The 22,481-nt window shown below is 43.9% G+C and overlaps 1 protein-coding gene across 3 annotated transcripts in view; it reads left to right on the plus strand.

Annotated features, from left to right (window-relative positions):
* The window catches only part of NCDN (neurochondrin), a 35,472-nt gene extending 24,356 nt beyond the window's left edge, over positions 1–11,116 (plus strand). For all 3 annotated transcript variants that reach the window (XM_075336024.1, XM_075336022.1, XM_075336023.1), the window contains 2 exons: positions 9,413–9,555; positions 10,255–11,116. In XM_075336024.1, coding sequence (XP_075192139.1) covers positions 9,413–9,555; positions 10,255–10,691 — 580 coding nt within the window. In that variant the 3' untranslated portion in view covers positions 10,692–11,116. The remainder of the gene's footprint in view (positions 1–9,412; positions 9,556–10,254) is intronic.
* Positions 11,117–22,481: the final 11,365 nt, after the last annotated feature.

Genomic DNA, 22,481 nt, shown 5'->3' on the forward strand with positions numbered 1-22,481 from the left:
CCATCCCTCGGGCTCTGGCTTGAAGTGGGAGCCAGCACGGTTCTCCCTGCCTTGCAGGAGACCGGTCTCCATCCGCAGCCCTTTCAGGATCCTGCCGGACGGAGCACTCATCCCTCAGGGACCTGGCCCTGCGTCTCACAAGCTAAGTATCTGAGACGTTATTATCGGGGGTCCCTTGTACTTTATTGTTGGGGAGAGTGTGCTGTGTATCTATTGTGACATTTCCGGCCGGTTCTCTGGTTTTCACCTGAGAACCGCGCCGATTGTGCCTGCTTGCCGGCCGCATCGTTAAATTTAGGCCCCGGCTTCGCCTGAGGCCTAGTTTCGTTTTCACTGCCCCTGCATGCCAATCATGCAGAGGGACAGTGCGGCTCCGCCCAGCGACCGTTCGGCACAGGGGAGGGACACTCCTCTCTGAGGTAATATTCCCTCCCCTTTATATATCCTTGGCCCTCCGGATCCCACTCTTAGAGTAGGCCCCGCCCCCTCTCCTTGCTCCGGCGCCATTTTATCAGCGTTCTTATGCATGTCTGCATAACCACATTGTGACATCGATCGGCGCTGGCCATCTCACTGGGGGTCCGGGCTGTGGGATCTGGAGGGCACAGAGATGTCCCAATGTCAAACGGTCTGGCAAGCCACAACCTCCGGTTGTGGACCGGCTTATGTACTCTGCGTATATACTCTGCTGGGGGTCATTCTGGCTCAGAGCCCCCACTTCAGCAGCATGTCTCACACGAGGAGCAAGGCTGCAAGGCTGTAATTAATATGCACTGCATGTAGGCTCGTACTGCCTGTACTGAGCACATAACCACATTGTGATGCCTGCTCTAACATGGTGGTGCCTCAGCCTGGAGGCTCATCCCCAGTGGTCCCTCAGGCTGCTTTGGCTCCGGTGGCTGAACCCCCGGCTTGGGTAGAATCCTTCTTTCCAAGGGACAGATGTCCCGGACACTGCTGAGCATGCATCAGCCCCCTCCTCAGGGCGCTTCTGCTGCTACGGCTCGCTCAGCAAAGCTCAGAGGATTCTTCATCTGGCTCAGACCCCGTCCTCCTAAAATGGAGACGCAGGGTCCCCTCTCCTTCCTCCGCGGCTCTGATTACGAGCTGACTCGCAGGACAAGGAGGATGCCTTTACTGGGGGCTCGGACGCTACCTCCATGTACCCCATTGATCTGTCCGAAAGTGACGCAGATGCTAGTGATTTGATTGCGTCCATTAATTTTGTACTGGACCTCAATCCACCTGTATCAGGGGAGCACCCCTCTCTGTCAGAAAAGCATCAGTATACCTTGCCTAAGTGAACAAGGAGTGTGTTCCTTAACCACTCCAGTTTTCAGGCCACTGTGACCAAGCCCAGAGCCTGTCCTGACAGACGCTTCCCAAAGCGTGGTTCTGATGACCGTTTTCCGTTTCCACCAGAGGTGGTCAAGGAGTGGGCTCATTCACCACAGGTAGACCCTCCGGTGTCTAGACTCGCAGCCCGGAAAGTTGTATCAGTGGCTGATGGCAACTCTCTTAAGGATTCCAACCGCCATCTGTATATGAGGCGGCAGGGGCCTCGTGCTCCCCATCTTTTGCAGCAGTGTGGGCTTTCAAAGCCATCTCTGCTTCTCTAGAGGAGATGCATTCCCTCACCAGGGACTCTATGCCCGAGATGGTTGCCTTAACTTCCAGGCTTCAGCCTTTTCATCCTATGCCATGTCTGCCATGCTGGAGGCTCCGCACTGCGGTGGCTTCGGCCAATTCTCTCGCTATCCACAGGATCTTGTAGCTTCGAGAGTGGAAGGCAGACGCTTCTTCAAAGAAGTACCTTGCTGGGCTCCCATTTGCTGGGCCCAGGCTGTTCGGCGAACAACTGGATGAAATTATTCAGGAAGCTACTGGCGGGAAGAGTACTTCCATGCCACAAACCAAATCCATCCAGGGCAGGACCAGTCGAGGTTTCGTTCCTTTCGTTCCTCCAACTGGTCGTTCTCTAAGCCCTCAGCCTCGCCCAACTGGCGCACGAAGCCGCGTCCTCAGAAGACGCAGGAGCTGCTGCCACTAAGGCAGCCTCCTCTTGACTATCTGGCCGCGCCAGCAACGTCCTTGGTCGGTGGCAGGCTCTCCCGCCTGGCGACATGTGGTTTCAACACGTCTCCGATCAGTGGGTGCGGAATCTCATCTCCCACGGCTACAGGATAGAATTCTATCCAGCCCGCCAAACAGATTTTTGTCTGTCAACTCCCCCCTGCTTCAAGGCCACCGCCTTCTCAGGCCGTGGCATCCTCGCAGGCCAACGGAGTAATTGTACCGGTTCCCGCCTGGGAACGGTTCAGAGGTTTCTACTCAAATCTCTTCCTAGTCCCCTATAGGGATGGTTCCTTCCGGCCCATCCTGGATCTCAGGCTTCTCAACAAGCATGTTCAGGTGCGGCATTTTCGCATGGAGTCTCTGCGATCAGTCATTGCCTCAATGACCCAAGGAGATTCCTTGCATCCTCGACATCAGAGATGTCTATCTGCATGTGCCAATTGCAGTTTCACACCAGCGTTGGCTACGTTTTGCAATCGGAGAGGAACATTTCCGATTCGTGGCTCTTCCCTGCGGGTTAGCCACGGTCCCTCGAGTATTCTTCAGGGTCATGGCAGCTGTGGTTGCGGTTCTGCACCTCCAAGGGTTGGCATCCCTTTTCCTGGTCGGCCTTCTAGTCAAGGCTTCATCCAGTGCAGACCGTCAGCGGAGTGCTTCGCTCACTCTCGCCACTCTAGTCCAATTCGGGTGGCTTGTCTTTTCCCAAGTCCACTCTGACTCCGACCCAAAAGCTCACGTACCTAGGGATGCAATTCGAGACTCTGCAGGCACTTGTGAAGCTGCCCTTAGTAAAACAGCAGTCCCTTCACTAGCGGTGCGCTCTTTGCTGAGGCCCCGCCGTCATTCCATCAGGCACCTAATGCAGGTGCTGGGTCAGATGGTGGTGTCAATGGAAGCGGTTCCCTTGCCCAGTTCCATCTGCGTCCTCTGCAGCTGGACATTCTCCGCTGTTGGGACAGACTTCCTCCTTGCACTGGTTCGTGGCTCTGTCGCCACAGACCAGGGGCTCCCTTCAGTGGTGGCTTCGGCGCCTCTCTCTTCAGGGACGCTCCTTCCTGGCCCCGTCCTGGGTGATCCTCACCACGGATGCCAGTCTATCCGGCTGGGGAGCAGTATATCTCCACCACAGAGCGCAGGGCACTTGGACTCCGTCCGAATCAGCCCTCTCGATCAATGTGCTGGAAATCAGAGCTGTGCTTCTAGCTCTCTTGGCCTTTCACCACGTTGGCGGGCAAGCACATTCGAGTCCAGTCAGACAACGCCACTGCGGTTGCCTACATCAACCACCAGGGCGTGACACTCAACCGCCTGGCAACGTTGGAGGTTCAACGCATCCTTCAGTGGACGGAAGATTCCAGGTCCACCACATCCGCAATCCACAACCCAGGCGTGGAAAACTGGGAGGCAGATTATCTCAGCCGTCAAACCGTGGACAGCGGCGAGTGGGCTCTGCACCCGGCAGAGTTTCGGTCAATCTGCCGCACTTGGGGCACTCCGGAAGTGGATCTTCGCTCCCACGATCCTCAGGCCTTGGCAGCAGACGCGCTGGTTCAAGATTGGTCCCAGTTTCGTCTGTCTTACGTGTTTTCCCCCTCTAGCTCTTGCCCAGAGTCCTGCGCAAGATCAGAATGGAGGGCCGTCGGGTCATTCTCATTGCTCCAGACTGGCCCAGGCGAGCTTGGTACCCTGACCTGCTCCATCTGTCCGTTGAGGTGCTGTGGCATCTCCCGGACCGTCCAGACCTTCTCTCACAAGGTCCGTCTTTCCGCCAGAATTCTGCGGCTCTCAGATTGACGGCGTGGCTCTTGAGTCCTGGATCTTGACGACTTCTGGTATCCCTCCTGAAGTCATCTCTACTATGACTCGGGCTCAGAAATATTCCTTGGCCAAAATCTATCACAGGACCTGGAGAATTTTCCTGTCCTGGTGTCACCCTTCCAGCCATGCTTCTTGGCCTTTTTCCTTGCCGACCCTCCTGTCCCTTCTACAGTCCGGTCTGCAGCTAGGACTAACCCTCAAGGGACAGGTCTCTGCTCTGCCAGTGTTGTTCCAGCGGCGTATCGCCCGGCTGGCTCAGGTGCGCTCCTTCATACAGGGCGCATCTCACATCATGCCGCCTTCCGGCGGTCTTTGGATCCCTGGGACCTTTAATCTGGTCCTCACGGCTTCCAGAAACCCCCCTTTGAGCCTCTTAGGGAGGTTTCTTTGTCTCGTCTTTCACAGAAAGTGGGCTTTCTGGTGGCCATAACTTCCCTCAGGAGAGTCTCTGATTTGGCTGCACTCTCTTCGGAGTCACCTTTTTTAGTTTTTCATCAAAACAAGGTGGTTCTCCGTCCGACTCCGGACTTCCTCCCTAAGGTGGTTTCTCCTTCCACCTTAACCAGAACATTTCCCTGCCTTCCTTTTGTCCGGCTCCTGTTCATTGCTTTGAAAAAGCGTTGCATACTCTGGATCTGGTGCGGGCGCTCCGGATCTATGTGTCTCGCACCGCTGTTCTTAGGCGGTGCACCTCTCTTTTTGTGCTGACCACAGGTCGGCGTAAGGGCCTCTCTGCTTCTAAGCCGACCCTAGCTTGTTGGATTGGGTCGGCCATTTCCGATGCCTACCAGAGTACTCAGGTGCCTCCCCCGCCGGGGATCAAGGCACACTCGACCAGAGCTGTCGGTGCCTCTTGGGTTTCAGGCACCAGGTTACGGCTCAGCAGGTCTGTCAGACTGCCACTTGGACTAGTCTGCATGCCTTTTCGAAGCACTACCAAGTGCATGCTCATGCTTCGGCAGATGCGAGCTTGGGCAGACGCACCCTTCAGGCGGCTGTCGCCCATTTGCGAAGTTAGGTTTCGCCTACTTCTCAGTTTTCTGTTTATTCCCACCCATGGACTGCTTTGAGACGTCCCATGGTCTGGGTCTTCCATAGGAACGATGAAGAAAAAGAGAATTTTGTTTACTTACCGTAAATTCTTTTTCTTATAGTTCCGTAATGGGAGACCCAGCACCCTCCCTGTTGGCAGTTTCTTGTTCCGCGTGTTATCACCGGCTGTTGTCGTGGACAGAGGCTCCGGTTGTTCCGGTTCTTGCTCTATCTCTACTTGTGGGTGGCTACTCTCCTTCAGCTTTTGCACTAAACTGGCTATATTTGGTTATCCAGGGGATGTATATGCTCGGAGGGAGGGGCTACACTTTTTAGTGTAGTACTTTGTGTGTCCTCCGGAGGCAGAAGCTATACACCCATGGTCTGGGTCTCCCATTACGGAACTATAAGAAAAAGAATTTACGGTAAGTAAACAAAATTCTCTTTTTTTTCTCTTTAAATCCCAGGGATCCGGCGATAGCAGTGGATGCCTTCTCCCATCCTTGGAGGTTTCAACTGGCATACGCCTTTCCACCAATCCCGTTACTGGCAAGAACTCTTCAGAAAGTCACATCAGACAGGGTTCCTACCATCCTGATCGCGCCACTATGGCCCACACAGAGCTGGTTCGGGGCCCTAGTAACCATGGCTCAGGACGGACCCTTCCTATTGCCTCATATCCCAGATCTTCTCCATCAGGGCTGGCTCTTTCACACAGACCTCAAGAGACTGAACCTGGCTGCGTGGCTTCTGAATCCGTCATTTTGAGAGCTAGGGGCCTGTCTGAGAGGGTCATTGACACGCTACAGAAAAGCCGTAAGCCTGTCACTAATTTAATCTACTTTTAAAATCTGGAAGACCTTTACCAACTGGTGCAGTCCTCAGGTTCCTGACCCGTTCCATCCAAATGTGGCTCATATCCTGGACTTTTTACAGTCGGAACTTGAAAAAGGTCTCAGCCCCAGCACCCTCAAAGGTCCAAGTATCGGCTTTAAGTGCGTATTTTGATCAGGACTTGGCAAACCATCGCTGGGTGAAGCTTTTTTTTTTTTTCTCCCCCCTTCTTCAGCGGTTAGAGTTCGTCCTAAACTGCTGGCGATAGATCCCCCCCCCCCCCGGGATCTTAACACAGTTCTTCAGGGGTTAACTCAGGCTCCCTTTGAACCTCTGGCTTCCTCTACCCTGAGGTGTCTGGCCTGGAAAACCGGCATTTTTGATTTGCAATTACTACGGCCAAGCGAGTAAGTGAAATCCAGGCTCTTACCATCCAAGAGCCCTATATCAAGATTCTGGATGATTGAATAGTCTTCCGTCTGGATCCCTCCTTTCTCCCGAAAGTGGTGTCAGACTTCCATAGGAACCAAGAAATTATTCTGCCATCTTTTTGTCAGAAACGAGCTAACCAAAAAGAGATGGACTTTCATTCCCTCGCTGTACGTAGGGGCAGTTATGCTATACCTACAGAAAACTGAGTCCTTCAGAAAGGATTCCAATCTTTTTGTGCAGATTGTGGGTAAGAATGCTGGAAAGAAGGCAGTCAAGAGCACAGTATCCACTGGATAAAGAACGCTATTAAAGAGGCATATGCTATCCAAGGCCTCCTTCCTCCGGATCACTTGACCGTACATTCTACTGTCAGTCTCCTGGGCTGAGAGGGCTGACTCTTCCAATCATCAGATTTGCAGAGCAGCGACCTGGTCCTCTGTCCATACTTTTGTTAGACATTTCCGATTGAGATAGAGATTTAGCCTTTGGACGTAAAGTCCTACAGGCTGTTGTCCCTCCCTAGCCTGTTCGTTGGTACTCCTCCTGTGTGCTGTCGTGGAGAGAGACTACAGAAAATGGAATTTCTTACCATTAATTCGGTTTCTAGGAAACCCCCCACGACAGCACAGTTGTCCCTCCCTATCAAATTATTTGCATGCATATTAATAGCTTATTTCTGAAAATAAAAGGTTTAAACCATTCATGATTTTGTTGGTGGTACTTGATAAAACACTGGAGATGGGATGTGGGGAGGGGTTATTTCACCTTTGTGTTTCCTGTCCCTAATAGGGCGGAGATTTAACCTCCTGTGTGCTCTCGTGGAGGGTTTCCTAGAAACCGAATTAATGGTAAGATAAATTCCATTTTCTATAGCTACCCTCCTGCCCACACTGTAACACCACAACCGCCAAAGGCTCATCTGGTGATAACATTGGCTGATGTACAGCACTCTCCTTGACATCTCCAACATCATTGGTGGCCATTATTTCTGCTCTGAGTGAATCAACTTTCATCAATGAACAGGACTGAGGCCCACTGGTCCCTGGTCCAGCACGACAATGACACCTGTCCCTGGTGGTGTGGTCAGGTACCCTTGCAGTTTGTCTAGCACACAGACCTGATAACCTGTTTTGAATGGTCTGACGTGACACTTGGGTGCCTCTCACCACCCTTTTAAATGTGCCTGGAGTTGTGCTGCATTCATGATCCAGTTGTGAAAGGCATTGTTCACAATAAAGCGGTAATCCGTGTGGGATGTGGCTAAAGGACGTCCATTTCTGTAAGGCCGGTTTCACATTTGCGGCGTTTTGACGCAAACTGAATCCAGCACAGATGAAGTACAGTTCACTTATTTACAGTGGAAGCGCAACACAATGCGGTTCTGTTCTTCATTGCTTCATACACAACCGCATGTGTCCACATGGTGTCGAGTTTCCACTGTAAATAAATGAACTGTACTGTATCTGTGCTGTATTCCGTTTCCGTCAAAACGAAGCAAATGTGAAACCGGCCTAACTCTTCCAGTCTCTGTTGCACAACACTGATGACACTTCGTGATACTTTAACCCCAATGGCCCCTTCTGTTTGAGAACATTCCTCGCAATGGCGAGTTACTGTTGATCAATTGTTAGGTGTTGTATTGGTGTCATGATGTCAAAATGTGAACAGCAATATGAGAAGGACTGATTAAATACCAATTCTAATTGAACCCCAAAATGTATTGGAGTATTCATGGATCAAACACCTATTGTGAATGTTGCCATTTAGCTCCTTGTTAGAGAACAGCAAGTTGTGCAAAAAGTCCTGAAACATTGAACAGTTGGACATGTGTATTCAGAAGATTAGAGAAGCTTAGATTCAGGTAACCTGAAAAGTTTTGAGGGCATCCTAGGATCATCCTGACACTTCACCTGAAAGCCAAATATCACTAACTGTGTGTGTGTGTGTGTGTGTGTGTGTGTGTGTGTGTGTGTGTGTGTTTAAAAATTTAAAACATCCAAAAATATCAATTTTCTTTTACAATAACCGACTAAAAAGAAAAAAAAAAATTGAACAGCATTAGTGATATGTACTTGTGAAATTGTACCTATAAAAATCACTGTGTGTATCCAGGGCACTAGTCTGATTGCTGTATGTGGAGTCAGGAAGGATTCACCCCCCCCACCCCACATTGTGGAGCTTACAGTCTGCCCCATAGGGGTTTCTTGCCTTCCTCTGGATCACCATGTTAGGTTATGGGTTGAACTCGATGGTATTAAGTCTACCTTCAACACTGAATGCTAAAAGTCTGTGAAAGTAAAAATGTTATGGGTTTCAATATAATTACAAAAAAACCTATTTGATTTTGGAATTTTTGTTGTTGGAGTTTTTTTTGTTTCTTGTGGGGTTTTTTTTTTTTTTTTCTTTTTCTTTCTTTTTTGGGGGGGGGGTCCCCTCTTAAATCAGTAAAAAAAAAAAAAGTATATTCCTGTGTAAATGTGTGTGCTGTAATACTGACCAGCAGCATACAGTTAGCTGCATACTGCTAATAACTAAATCTCAGCCCTTAGCCACATTGAGGCCTATTTTAGACCCATGGTAAGGTTTTAATATTAGAGAGTGTAGGTACTATCCCAACTGGGTACACCTTGGCATTGGTGGGATAGCTTTATGCTTTTTTTGATCAAAAACAGTGTTTACTAAGTACCCTATGTTTATATGCACTATGCTTTTATTTAGTTACAGCAGGGTATGTTTTCACAATTTTTCCTTTGGTTTCTCTTTGTCTAATGGCCAGTGTGAACATGAGCTCACAAGCTCCATGTATACCATCTCATACTACGGCTCATTTTTTTGTTTTTTTGTTTTAATAACTAAATCTGTAGGCTCATGGTGAAATTGTTTCGGTTGTTTTGTTTTTTTTCTTTTTTTCCATTCCACCCCACTTGAAGGTTTCGTGTGTGTGTGTGTGTTTGTTTGTGGGGTTTTTTTTTTTTTTTGTACGTTCAAAACATCTCATCCATCAAAAACAAACATAAAAACGCTCAAAATTTCTTAGAACACCCCCCCCCCCCCAAAAAAAAGATTTGGAATAAAAACTGTCTGCTCATAAGCTAATTTTATTATCTTTTATATTTGTTCCTGTATCCCAAATACTTAGTGTGGCACTCTTGTATGTTATTGCACATGTTATTGCTCATTCAGGAATATGATTTCTTTCTTTCTGTTTCATAACCACCAGTCAGGAAAGCTGCTTTGTGACCCTTCTGAAACTTCTTATGCAGTCTCTTCCTGAGCAACTGATAAAGGAAGGCCAACTGATTCTGGTGGCGAACATTTCCACTCTGGGACTCATGATGAGCCGGCTACTTGCTTCCTCTCCAGGTAACTATATAAATCTTTTGAAACCTTCTGTGTAAAGTGAAAATCTTTTCACTTATCTGAGATAGGTCATTGAAATCAGATCACTGTGGGTCTGACCACAATATGTAGCCAATATTACACTGGACACACAAAGATCCTCTTCAATTAGTGCGCGTCCCACCTGCCCTTTCAATGTTGTAGGCTTTTTAACCCAGTTGAGTGAACGTTTGCCTATGTGCCACTACTTGCTGGCACAGCAAATCTCTAGCAAGATCACATGAACAGTCAGACTTTGGGTCTGCATTGTGTGGCGCCGGGGCAGTGGCACATAGGCAAATCATAGACATGACCAAGTCACAGCAACATGTGTAATTTAGGAATCAGGGAAAAGGCGGAGGGCATACAACACTAACCATGCCTCTGCGGGCATATCATCGGCTGGCTGGGTTGGGCTGCTCAGCACTGTGCTCTCCTGTCTGACTAGTCAAACTAATTGGAATACACACCAACCCCAGAATGAAATGCTGATTTTAGCTTTATGCTAGCAACTTTCTCTTTTTAATTGATTTTCTAGCAAACCAGATTTGTTTATAAAATGATTTACCGTTTTACAATTTATTACAGTGTCACACTTATCAGGTTTCTTATTGTAGTTGTAAAGTCTGGTACCTGGGTCTAATTGAATCCATTTCTTCTTCTTTTTTTTTTTTTTTTTTTCAGTTATGCAAGAAAGTTTCACCCAGGATTTCTTTTTAGCGGTTATCAAGTTCTTGAGCCGTAGCCATGTGTTGTCCAGTCAACCTGATGAAGAAAAACCACACATTGCCCTGAGTGATGGTTATGCGCAAGCATGGGAAGATATCTCTGAATTGTGGTTCCTGGGGGTACAAGCATTCTCTGCCTGTCTTCCTCTGCTGCCCTGGTTGTGCTCTCTGGTACTTACATCTGGCTGGTTACAAAGTATACTGTGCCTACTAGATATGGTTTCACCAGAATCTGTTAACTTAGAGCTAGTGACTGTGCTGCAGGCCCTTCTCACACAGCTAGCTCAGATCGATATCCCCTGCAGAGAGCTTATCCAGCATCATGGTGGTATAGAGAAGGCTAATATATATGGCATGGCTGCCTTGGAACAATGCTTGTCTGAAATGGTCTGAGAAGTCCCTTTTCACTAGACTTTAAAATCACTTTTTTATTTCACTATTAAAAATGACTATATATAAAATATTTAAAAACAAAAAAAATCCTCCCAAAACTTCTACACGCATGGTAATTTGACAGGTATTTGGGTCATGTATTTTTTTTATGCACTTTTTTGTATTGATACAATAGTCTCGGTTTTATCCCGTGGGCTGCAATGACATCAACACAAATTCATCAGAAGCACTTGATGTCTGGCCATAGAAAATCCATTATTATTTCATATATGGCTTTAGACTGAAATATTGAAGCTAGTATGGGTAGCTGTTTACAGTAATTTGTTAAAGATTTCTTAGAGATTGTTCAGCCTCTACACAATTGTTTTAAACGCTCAGAAGGCTTAAAAATAAAATAATAAATCCTGCTCTTCATTTGTCTCCCGCCTCCCTACTTTCATTGCTGTCTGGGTTCCCTGCCAGTCTTCTGTACTTTCTGTTAATTCTAACTGGAGGCCTCAAAACTCACATTTCTGCTACAGCCTGTGATTGGTTGCAGTGGTCACATCAATCTGCATGGTGACATTAATAACGCCGATTCTCTTGTGACCATAGCACCTGTTATAAGCTGTGATGTATAGAGATATATATGCACTTCAGGTTTCTGTACCACTTCATAGAAAGGATTTTAGAAAAGATACAAAGAGGAGCCACATAACTGATCACGGACTCCCTGAGGAAGCAACAAGCGAAATGCGCATTGAGGTGTGTGGCAGGGGAACAGGAAGGCACCTTTCACACATTACATTTGGTCTGGTTTGATTATTATAATTTTTTTTCTATAGCGCCAACATATGCCACAGCGCTTTAAAATTCATAGGTTCATATGCAAACAATCATAAGTAACCGTTATAGACGATACAATAATTAAAGCAAAAATAAAGACAACCTTGTTTGTAAGAGCTTACAATCTACAATGGGGTGAGGTGGGGGTGACCTAAGGTTCAAGGACTTAATTACGACGGTCCGGCCATCTTGAAGAATTAAAGGATAGCTAAAGACTGCATGAGCCAGTCTCCAGACAATCTTTGTAATGCTTTTGGGTGCGGTGCTGTTTGAGGGAGAAATTTGTTCTGAAAAAAATAGTCAAGGGGATATATATGAATTGACTTTAATTAGGGCGGGTGGCAGGCCACCCTAAAAATTGTTTTTTTTTTGTTCTTGTTTTTTAAGGAGCGTCTGAATCTTTGTAAGTGGTTGATCATCATAGTTTTTTTTTTTTGTTTTTTTTTGTTTTTTTTTTTTTTTGGGTAAAGCATTTTAGAGGATTAGTGCAGCTCGAGAGAAGTCTTGGAGCTGGGAGTGAGGGGTACGGATTAGTGTGGATGTTGGTAGAAAGTAGTTTGTGGCGAACAGGTAGGGTGATACAGAGAGGAGGGTGGAGATGTAGGGGGTTGCTGTGCTGTGAAGAGTTTTGTGGGTGTAAACAAAAACTATTGAAATTTGATCCTATAATGTATGAGCTGACAGTGCAATGACTGGAACAGAGTATAAGTGTCATAATAACGACTATCCAAATAGGTGACCCTGGCTGCAGCATTAATCCCTTAACGACCCATGACGTACTGGGTACGTCATGGATTGTGTGCCGGTAAGCCCCGCCCCCTGCCGCCGGCAGGCGGCCGCAATCCGCGCACATATCAGCTGTTATCAACAGCTGACATGTGTGCCTGCTAGCCGCGGGTGGAATCGCTTCCACCCACGGCCATAAACCCCTTACATTTCGCTGCCAGATTTTGGGGTATATGGGCGCCGCCATGACAGTCACTTACCCTGCCCCCACCGGAAGTCACGTGACATGATCATGTGACTTTCGGTGGTTGCCATGGTAGCACAGGGTCATGTGATGACGCCTGTAGCTAACATGACTCACTTCCTCTCAATGCCGGAATACAGCCGGCATTGAAAGTAAAGCAGCAAATCTGCAGTTCTCAGCTCTGTAGCTGAGATCTGCAGATAGTGCAGAGCGATCGGATTGCTGATCGCTATAGCCCCCTAGGGGGACTAGTAAAATAAAAAAAAGTTTTAAAAAATAAAAAAACAAAGTTCAAATCACCCCCCTTTCACCCCATTGAAAATTAAAGGGTTAAAAAAATAAATACACATATTTGGTATCACCGCGTTCAGAAATGCCCGATCTATCAAAATATTAAATCAATGAATCCAATCAGTAAACGGCGCAGCGGCAAAAAAATTCAAAACGCCAAAATTACGTTTTTTGGTCGCCGCAAATTTTGCGCAAAATGCAATAACACGCGATCAAAATGTAGCATCTGCTCAAAAATGGTACCGTTAAAAACGTCAGGTCGAGACGCAAAAAATAAGCTATCACTGAGCCTCAGATCCCGAAAAATGAGAACGCTACGGGTTTTGGAAAATGGCGCAAAACATGCGCCACTCTTTTTGGACAAGCTTGTGAATTTTTTGTAACCCCTTAGATACAAGTAAACCTATACATGTTTGGTGTCAACAAATTCGCACTGACCTGAGGCATCACATAGATACTTCAGTTTTACCATATAGTGAACACAGTGAATAAAATATCCCAAAAACTATTGTACGATCACACATTTTTTGCAATTTTTCCGCACTTGGAATTTTTTTGCCGTTTTCCAGTACACTATATGGTAAAACTTATGGTTTCATTTAAAATGTACAACTCGTCCCGCAAAAAACAAGCCCTCATATGGCAAGATTGATGGAAAAATAAAAAAGGTATGCCTCTCGGACGAAGGGGAGCAAAAACGGAAAGTGCCCGGGGGCTGAAGGGGTTAAGGATGGATTGTAGAGGAGAGAGTCTAGTGAAGGGGAGGCAAATTAATAGAGAATTACAGTAATCAAGGCTGGAATGGATCAGGGCAACGGTGAGAGTATTTGTTCTTACCATGGTGAAAAAGGGGTAGATTCTAGAGATGTTCTTCAGGTGCAAGCGACAAGAGTTGGAGAGAAATTGTGTATGGGAGGTTGAAGGGAAGATCGGTGTCAAGCATAACACCCAGACAGCGAGTCTGTGGCCTTGGCATATGATGGTGCAACAGACAGAGACAGAGATGGAGATGTCAGGTTTAGGGAGGTTAATAGACAGAATAGAAGAAGTTCAGTTTTCTAAAGGTTCAGTTTCAGACAGCAGACATGTTGTAAACTGCGGACAGACGGTCACTGGTGTTCTGTATTACAGTGGGGGTGAAGTTGGTATGAGGTGTATAGTTGTCTATCAGCAGCATAAAGATGGTACTGGAAGCCAAATTTGCTAATTGTCTGTCCAATTGGGGCAGTGTAGAGCGAGAAGAAGGCTAAAAACTGAGCCTTGAAGGACCCCCAACAGTGAAAGGAACAGGAGATGTGGAGCCAGTGAATGATTTACTGAAAGATAGGAAGAGAACCAGGAGAGTGTGGTGTCCTTTAGGCCGATTGAGTAGACCATGGCGAGTAGGAGATGGTGGTCAACAGTGTTAAAACCTACAGAGTGTAGTCACCATTACGTGTATTATTTTGTCTGTATAATATATATTATTGTCTACATATACCTGATTTCTTTGTTTTTGGCGGTTCCCATGTGTATAGTACATATTTATTAGATCCAATCAATTTATTTATTGCATGTGCACTTTTGGTATTACGATTTGTTGCTTGCAAATACTTGCCTCATTGAATGCCTTGTACTTGCGTTTTTTAATGCAGTTTTCTACTTTGGCTCTCTTGTGTATCTCCATTCAGATGTAGCCATAAGATCCAATACATTTATTGCACTTTTGAGATTATAATCACATTTGTATGGTATTGGATTGAGTAATCTTTCTATGTCAATCTTTTGGATCCAACAGTCATTATGTGTATTTAGATGCAAGTTTATGATCTATCCTATTTTTGGTTACACATCTTTTTGGTGTCTTCCTGGTACCACTGATAACTACTTGTATTAAAATACCTAAGCCTAATGTTTTTTTAACATTTTGGAATGAAATAAATTAACAAAACTTGTGTGTCTATATAGACGTGCAGTCTTATTTAGTAAATGTGCATACCAACTTCAAACTTCGATTCATATAGACATTCCATGACAATATCAAGGAATTTAAGTATAGTTTAACCTTGTTATAAAAGTAGTAACTAGAGAAACCTTTAAAACAGGACGAACTACCATATATCAAATACATACATTGAGTTAATATACAGATCAATCTCATAATAGTATTAACATGCCATTATAGTAAAGGTGCCTAGCGCAATAAATAAAGTGGTATCTATTGCAAAAAATAGCAATATCAATAAATTCAAAGTCAGCATTCAGTATATAGTTAATAGAAACTGTGGATCCAGGTTGAGCTAAAGTGCCTGTTGCAAAGAATACAAAGTAAAGAGGAAAAGGTATAAAACAAGTGTTATGCATATGATGACCAGTGCTTTCATACTTATACTAATGTTGAGACAGAGCGATCAGCCAGGTCTGGTAGTGTCCTCACCCCTACGCTGCTTTGCTTCTCGCTTCTTATGGAAGAAGCTAAATGGTGTAGGTGTGAGGACATTACCAGATCTGGCTGATGTCTGTCTTCAGCCACACCTTATATTTAACTATATACTGAATGCTGACTTTTAATTGCTTAATATTGCTATTTTTTTTTATACTAGATAGCACTAGGTACTTTTGCTAAAATGGCACTTTTTAATATAATTCTCAGAGATTGATCTAATATATTAACTTATTGTACTTGTATGTATTGATTTATGGTAATCCATCCTGTTTTGAGGGTTTCCCTGTTTACACCTTTTTATAACAAAGGTTTAGAACTGTACTTATATGCCAAGTTAAAAATTAATGTTATCTTTTTAATTCCTTGATATTCTCATGGAATGTGTATGAGTATATACACTGTGTATGTGTATACAGTGTGTCCACCCATATCCTGTCCACCGCCATTAACTTGAGACCGGCGGCAGCTATAGGAATAGAAGTGGTGTTTACGTATAGTAATGTAGCCATACGCTACGCAATGAAATATAGCACCACCTGGTGGAAAACAACGGAGTTAGCATTTTTATTTCGAAAACTGAATGAGAGAGAGAAAAAAGTGAATTAAAAAAAAATTGTAGGGCATCATCAATTCAATACGAATCGACACCTTGCATACAGAAATGCTATGATTAGAATTTATAAAACTCACAAGGCTGCGGAGGGGAAGTGATACCTCATGGAGACCTTCCTACAAGTCATTGGGTATGGTGGCTGCATGGAGTGGCCTCCACGCTCACCTGACCTGACCCGACCCCATTGGACTTCTTTCTGTGAGGTCATATCAAACAGCAGGTGTATGCGACCCCTCCACCAACATTGCAGGACCTACCACGACGAATCACAGATGCTTGTGCAAATGTGTCACCTACCAGATTGCACAACGTGCAGCAAGATACAGTATGCTGTCCAGATTTGCATTGCAGCTGACGGTGGGCACTTTGAGCATCAAAGTTAAATGAGCGCTCTATGCGTGACCAGCATTCAATGTTTGGAGGGGGGGAGGGGGGGTGTCATTGCTTTCATATCATAGCATATCTGTATGCAAGGTGTTGATTCGTATTGAATTGATGATGCCCTACAATTTTTTTTTTAATTCCCTTTTTTCTCTATCTCGTGCCGTTTTCGAGAGAAGAATGCTAACTCCGTTTTCCACCAGGTGGCGCTATACACAGTTTCATTGCATAGCGCATGGCTACTTTACTATACCTGGACACCATTTCTATGCCTATAGCTGCCACCGTTCTCAAGTTAATTGCTGTGGACAGGATATGGGTGGACACACTGTATATGTGAGACAAAAAAAAATATATACATATATATACTGTGTGATAGATATCCTATAATCTATTATTACACATGTACATACAGCTCTGTCAAAAATTAAGAGACCACTGCAACATTTTCAGTTTTTCTGATTTTTCTCTTTTATAGGTATATTTTTGAGTAAAATGTTCTTTTATTCTATAAACTACTGACATTTTTCCAAATTTCCAGCAACAAGTTTTGTAATTATTTTCTGAAAATGAGAAATGGTGAAAATAACACTGCTTTTGGGTTGATCTTATGCCACTCCAGGTGCAAAAATGTAAGCAGTTCTTTTGTTTAATGGCTTGTGACTATCCATCTTCCTCTTGATTACATTCCGGAGGTTTTCATTGGGGTTCATGTCTGGACATTTATCGGCTGCTGATTAACCCTTTTCCAAAAGATCAACCACAACACACTTACATAAGTAAGCAGGAGGACTTCTTTTGGGAGAGTTTGCCTTTTCGTATTAGGCAACAGATATGGAATAGTGCATCCAAAATGTTTTCGTGCTATCTTTACAAAGAAAGCCTATATGTGCTCGTCATGTTTTGGAACCATACCCACTCTTTCTTACAGAAAATTAACCCGGCTATCCCTGACAGTTGTTGGAGGTGTGGGAGCGTAGGAGCAGACATGCCACACTTATTTTGGACTTGCCACAATACACATAGCTTCTGGGAGACTGTTAAGTCACATATTTATACAGTTACTAACCTCCAGTTCAGTTAACCTTAGATCCAAAAACGTTATTTATTTAATGTTCCACCATTTCAATTAGGCAATACAATAAAACAACTTTTAATGCATATAACAGCCGGTAGATATTTGATATCTTGTAGGTGGAAGTCGACTTACTTTTATAAATGTCACACTATCTCAAAGGAGAGGGCTTCAACGCCATATTAATGAAATGAGGACCAAAATACTTCTTTGAATAGCATATTCTACAAAGAGGAAAGACCCGAACAAAAGATCAATTGAACTTTCATTGTTTTAACTATATAAATCTTTATTATGTAGAAAAGCCAAATAATATTAGAAATTGCTCATTGCGCAGGAACCTGTTTCCTAGGCCAAAAAAGGACACTGGGATACGACTCATATGACTGGCGGCATGATTAACATGTATATAAAATGGGTATAATTATGCACTACCTCTAAAGTGATGTCACTAGTATTTAATAATTGAGAAGTCCAATGCCTATGTACAGATAATACATAAACAATGCAGTTGCTTTTTCCAATTTTTACACCTGCACCTAGGATTTCACTGTCTTGAGCGCCCTTGTTTGGCTGCTGGCAGTGTTTTCTCTGGCTGGTCTCCCCGAGATCAGTGATTGTTTTGTCTTGTTGGTCTACTAGGCATTGCTCCCACCTGGCCAGAATCCTACTCCACACTGATAAGGGGCAATACCCCGAAACAGCTGTCAGTGAATGAATACCTGGCCTCTGGTAATTCCCTTGTTATATATTTAACTTGTCAAACAGTTGGATATTGACTAAAAGGGCCACTTAATATGGTGGTTTCCTAAAAAGAGCCACTCCTTGGCTAGGTCCTTCCCGGAGGGATATCTGGCTAGTTACTGTGTTGAGACTCCTAACAGAGGCTCCACAGACTTTTTTGATTTCCAATTTTTACACGGTATAATATGATAAAATGAACCCCGCAATAGGTTTACACAATGTCTCCCGAGTAATACCCTACTTGTGGCCATAAACTACGGTTTGGGCATATGATAGAGCTCGGAAGGCCAGGAGTGCTATCTGACTATTGGGACAACAAATCTTGCTGAAATAGATTGTCTCTGAGGTGCAGGAATACCATAACTTCCCCCATAAGTGACCCTGTTTTGAAAACTGCACCCCTTATTGACTTTAGCAGTGTAGTGAGCATTTTGATATCTCTGGTATCTCACAAAATTTTATAAAGCTGGGCTGTAATATAAAAAATAGCTCTTTTCCTCACTAAAATGTTTTTGGCCCTAAATATTTCATTTTTACAAGGGGTAATAGGAAAAAAATGAATACCACATTTTTTTATGCAATTTTTCTTGGCCCTGGCAATACACCTCGTGGTTGAAAACTATTGAACTTTAAATAAATAATTTTTTGTTACTAGGAGAACATATGAACATGGATAAAATAGTTTGTGGGTACCATTTGCAGATCCCATTGGATGCTAGAACAGCAAAAAAAAACCAAGAAAATGACCCTTGTTTGAATATTACATCCTTCGTGAATTTCATCTAGGGGTGTTTAACTATATTACTCAAAAAATAAATAAAGAGAACACTTAAACAAGGATTTTGTATTTTGGTGTTCCCTGTATTTTCATGAGCAGTATATTTGCCTCCCCAAATATGTTTTCCATAAATAAGCACCCAGTGGATATATCATAGTGAAAATTGCAAATATTACATATGGATTTTAACTGTGCTGTACACACACTGTGGAGTTCATGTGGCTAATTTACGTTTGGAGCACTGGTTTTGCCAGTAATGTGAAAACCCACGATTTTTCCATTGAGAGATGATGGTAGTGTGACTACTAGGACGACCTCCTCTTCATTCTCCAATTTTGGCCCCATTAAAATAGTAATAAAAAAGCTTATACTCTCCCCTGTGCCAATGCTGTTTCAGCAGTGCCAACGTGAGCGCTACTGGGGTTTGTGAGGTCACGCAAGCCCCGTGCCCAATTACCTCTGGCTTCCCTTTCCCTGTCTTCAGACATATGAGTAATCAACAAGATGTGAGAGCTGCAGCTGTGACTCACTTCCTATTAATTGAGCCAACCGAAGATGGGGCGACAAAAGCTGGTGGTGATTGAGCATGAGGTTTGCGTGGACGCAACAATCTCACATAAACCCCGGGAAAGCGAGCGCCATCACTGCTGGAATGGCATTGGCATGGGAGGGGGAGTATGAGGTTTTTTATTTTAATGTGGCCAAACATGGGGAATGAGATGGGGTAATTATAGTAGTGGACAACCCCTTTAATGTCACTTATCTGTACAATTTAATTGAAAAAACATCTTTTCTCGTAGAAACAAAAAATAGAAAAAAAATAAAGAATATACAAACCCATACGCTAATACTTTGTTGAAGTAACCTTTTTGAATGCAGGAAAGCATTTAGCCTTTTTTGGGTAGGAGTCTATCACCATGGCACATCTAGACTTTGCAATATTTGCCCTCTCTTCCCTGCAGTGGTGCCCTAATTCTGTCAGATTTCAAGGCCATCTCATGTGTACAGTGCCCTCTTCAGGTCATCCATAGGTTTTCAATTGATTTCAGGCCTGGACTCTGGCTAGGCAATTCCAAGGTTTTGACAGTCTTCTGGCGAAGCTATTCTTTTGTTGCTTTGGAGGTATACTTTGGGTAGTTCTTGTTCTGAAAGATTAAATTCCTCTTCTGCTTTTAGCAGAGGCCTGAAAGTTTTGTTCTAAAATTGACGGATATTTGAAACTATTAATCATTCTCTCTACCTTGACTAAAGCCCCCGTTTCAGCTGCTGGAGAAAAAAAACCGCTTCAAAGCAAAATCCTGCCTCCACCATGCCTCACTGTGGGTATATTCTGTCGCTATTTTCCGAAACCCATTACGTTTTAAGTTTTTGGTCTATGAAGCTGTGTGATGGCATATTTTTTGCTGGGCAAGACATCATTTTTATTGATACCATTTTGGGATAGGTATGATATTTTGATAGCTTCTTATAGCATTTGACCTCCCCCAAATGCAATATTGGCCTTTTTCTGTTTTTCTAAAATTTATTTCCTGTTTATGACGTTTATCAGTTGGGTGAATTTGGGGTGCTGGCACACACGTCCTGCATCATGTGAGCTCTCTTAGGCCGCTTTCACATTTTCGTTTTTACCTCTGTTCAGTGGTCCCATCTGAGCTTCTGGCCGTACACCCCCGCAAAACGTGTTTCAGACGCATGCGCCGATGGGGCCATTTACTATAATGCTCTATCTTGCTTCATTTTCGGGTTTATATACTTTCTGCAGGCGGATACCCAGATGTAGCAGACCACTACCTTATTTTTGTATGCAGTCAGTGCAAGCAACTTTATTCTTCTTTTGTGAGATTTATCCCAATTTCTTGTGGGTGTACAGTGGCTCACCTGTTGCAGCCTATTGTGGTGTCACCTAGTGGTTCCCCATTTTTTTTTTATCTGTTTTTTTTTGTCTTTGATACGGCTCAACATGTACAAAGCATTTTGTTTAGGATTTACACATAGAGTATGTATGTATTTTTTAACTTTCTTTTTAATAAAGGAAAAGGTGGGTGACTTGAACTTTTTGTTTGTGTTTTTTCCATACATTTTAAGTTTGCTTTTTTTGACTTTTCTCTATATTTTAGTCCCTTTAGAGGACTGATACCTGTGATTGTATGATGGCTTGTATTATATACAGCACAGCATTGCTGCATATTGTGAAAATCACAGTTTCCTATGAAGTAAAGGCACAGTCAGGGTCTCAAAGTAATAATGAGCACCCTACGTGTACGTTACGGGTACGTAATTTTTATCGTGATTGTGGTTTATGCTTCCATTCGTTTTTTGGGAGAAGATAGATATGAAATATGAATATAGTAGCTTTAACCCAATGGTCTCCTTCACTTTTCTTTTGCTTTTAACATACCCCCAAAATCCTTTTATTCTTGGCCCCTTTTGCAAGCCTCAGTTTGTGTTCAGTCTTAGTTCCTTTGACGCTTGTCTTGCAGAGTCCGCAAACTGCCATGTATTCTTCCCTAGGTATAATCCTCACTTCCATTCTTTGTATGTTTTCTTTTTCTTTTTAAGCAGATGATATAATTTTTTTTAGTTATCCAACCTGGTTTCTTTAGGTCTTTCCCATTTTACTTCCTTTTAGATATTGTCAGTTCTGGTGCATTAAGGATTTCCTTACAGAAGATTTCCCATCCTTCGTGTGCAGTTTTGTGCTTAAGAATTATGTGCCAAGGAATTCTACCAACTTTTGACTAACAAGGAAGTAGCACAACACATCCAGCACCACCCAGATGCTGTGGATCTAACTACCGCAATCCCGACTGCTCTGGATGAGACTAGAGGTGCTCTGCTTGTCAAATCCAGGAATGGGTAAAGCGATAATCCAGGAACACAGAAGAACAGCGGCATACTTCAATCGTGAAAGTTTTTTTCTTTTATTAATTCAGGTATGTAGAAACAGCAGCCACAGTGTTTGTGGAGAAAGTGGGAGAGGGTACAGACAAGAGGACGGTCCACCATAGACGTGCCGATCGGAAAGTTGAAAGCTTTCACGATTGAAGTGTGCCGCTGTTCTTCTGTGTTCCTGGATTCTACCAACCCTTGCATTTAGGCTTTTGAAGTCTGCTCTGCTTTAGTCAGGCTTTGAAGTCTGTGTCCTCTCAGATCTTCCCCCTCTTGCCACCCTAAACTCAAGGATAGCATGATCACTGAGTCCAATGTCCCTGCTACCCTTAGTTCCTAACCATATCCTCGTTGTTTGTTAGGATTAGGTCCTAGATGGCTGTTCCTCTCATATTTTCTTCTACCAGCTGGGAGATGAAGTTGTCTGCATGTGAGGATAAAAATTGTATGGAGCCTTTATTCTTCCTTATAAGGGTTTCCCAATGAATGTCTTGATAGTTGAAATCTCTCATGATCACTATTTCATGTTTTTTTTTTGAGAATGTGGCCATTTGGTGTGGAAAAAATGTCATCCACATCCTCTGAGCTGGTGATCTATAATAAGTACCTATTATGATGTCCCTTTCGTTGTTTTCGCCATAAATTCTTACCCAAATATCTTCTAATAGATTCTCAATCTCTGAAACTTTTATTTCTGTGGAGATGTTCTTTTTTAACATACAATGCAATTCCCCTTCTATTTGGTTAGATCTATCCTTTTTGAATAAATTGTCTTTCCATCTGTATGTATCAATCATGT

Source organism: Anomaloglossus baeobatrachus, chromosome 2 (genome assembly GCF_048569485.1).
Source record: "Anomaloglossus baeobatrachus isolate aAnoBae1 chromosome 2, aAnoBae1.hap1, whole genome shotgun sequence".
Lineage (NCBI taxonomy): Eukaryota > Metazoa > Chordata > Amphibia > Anura > Aromobatidae > Anomaloglossus > Anomaloglossus baeobatrachus.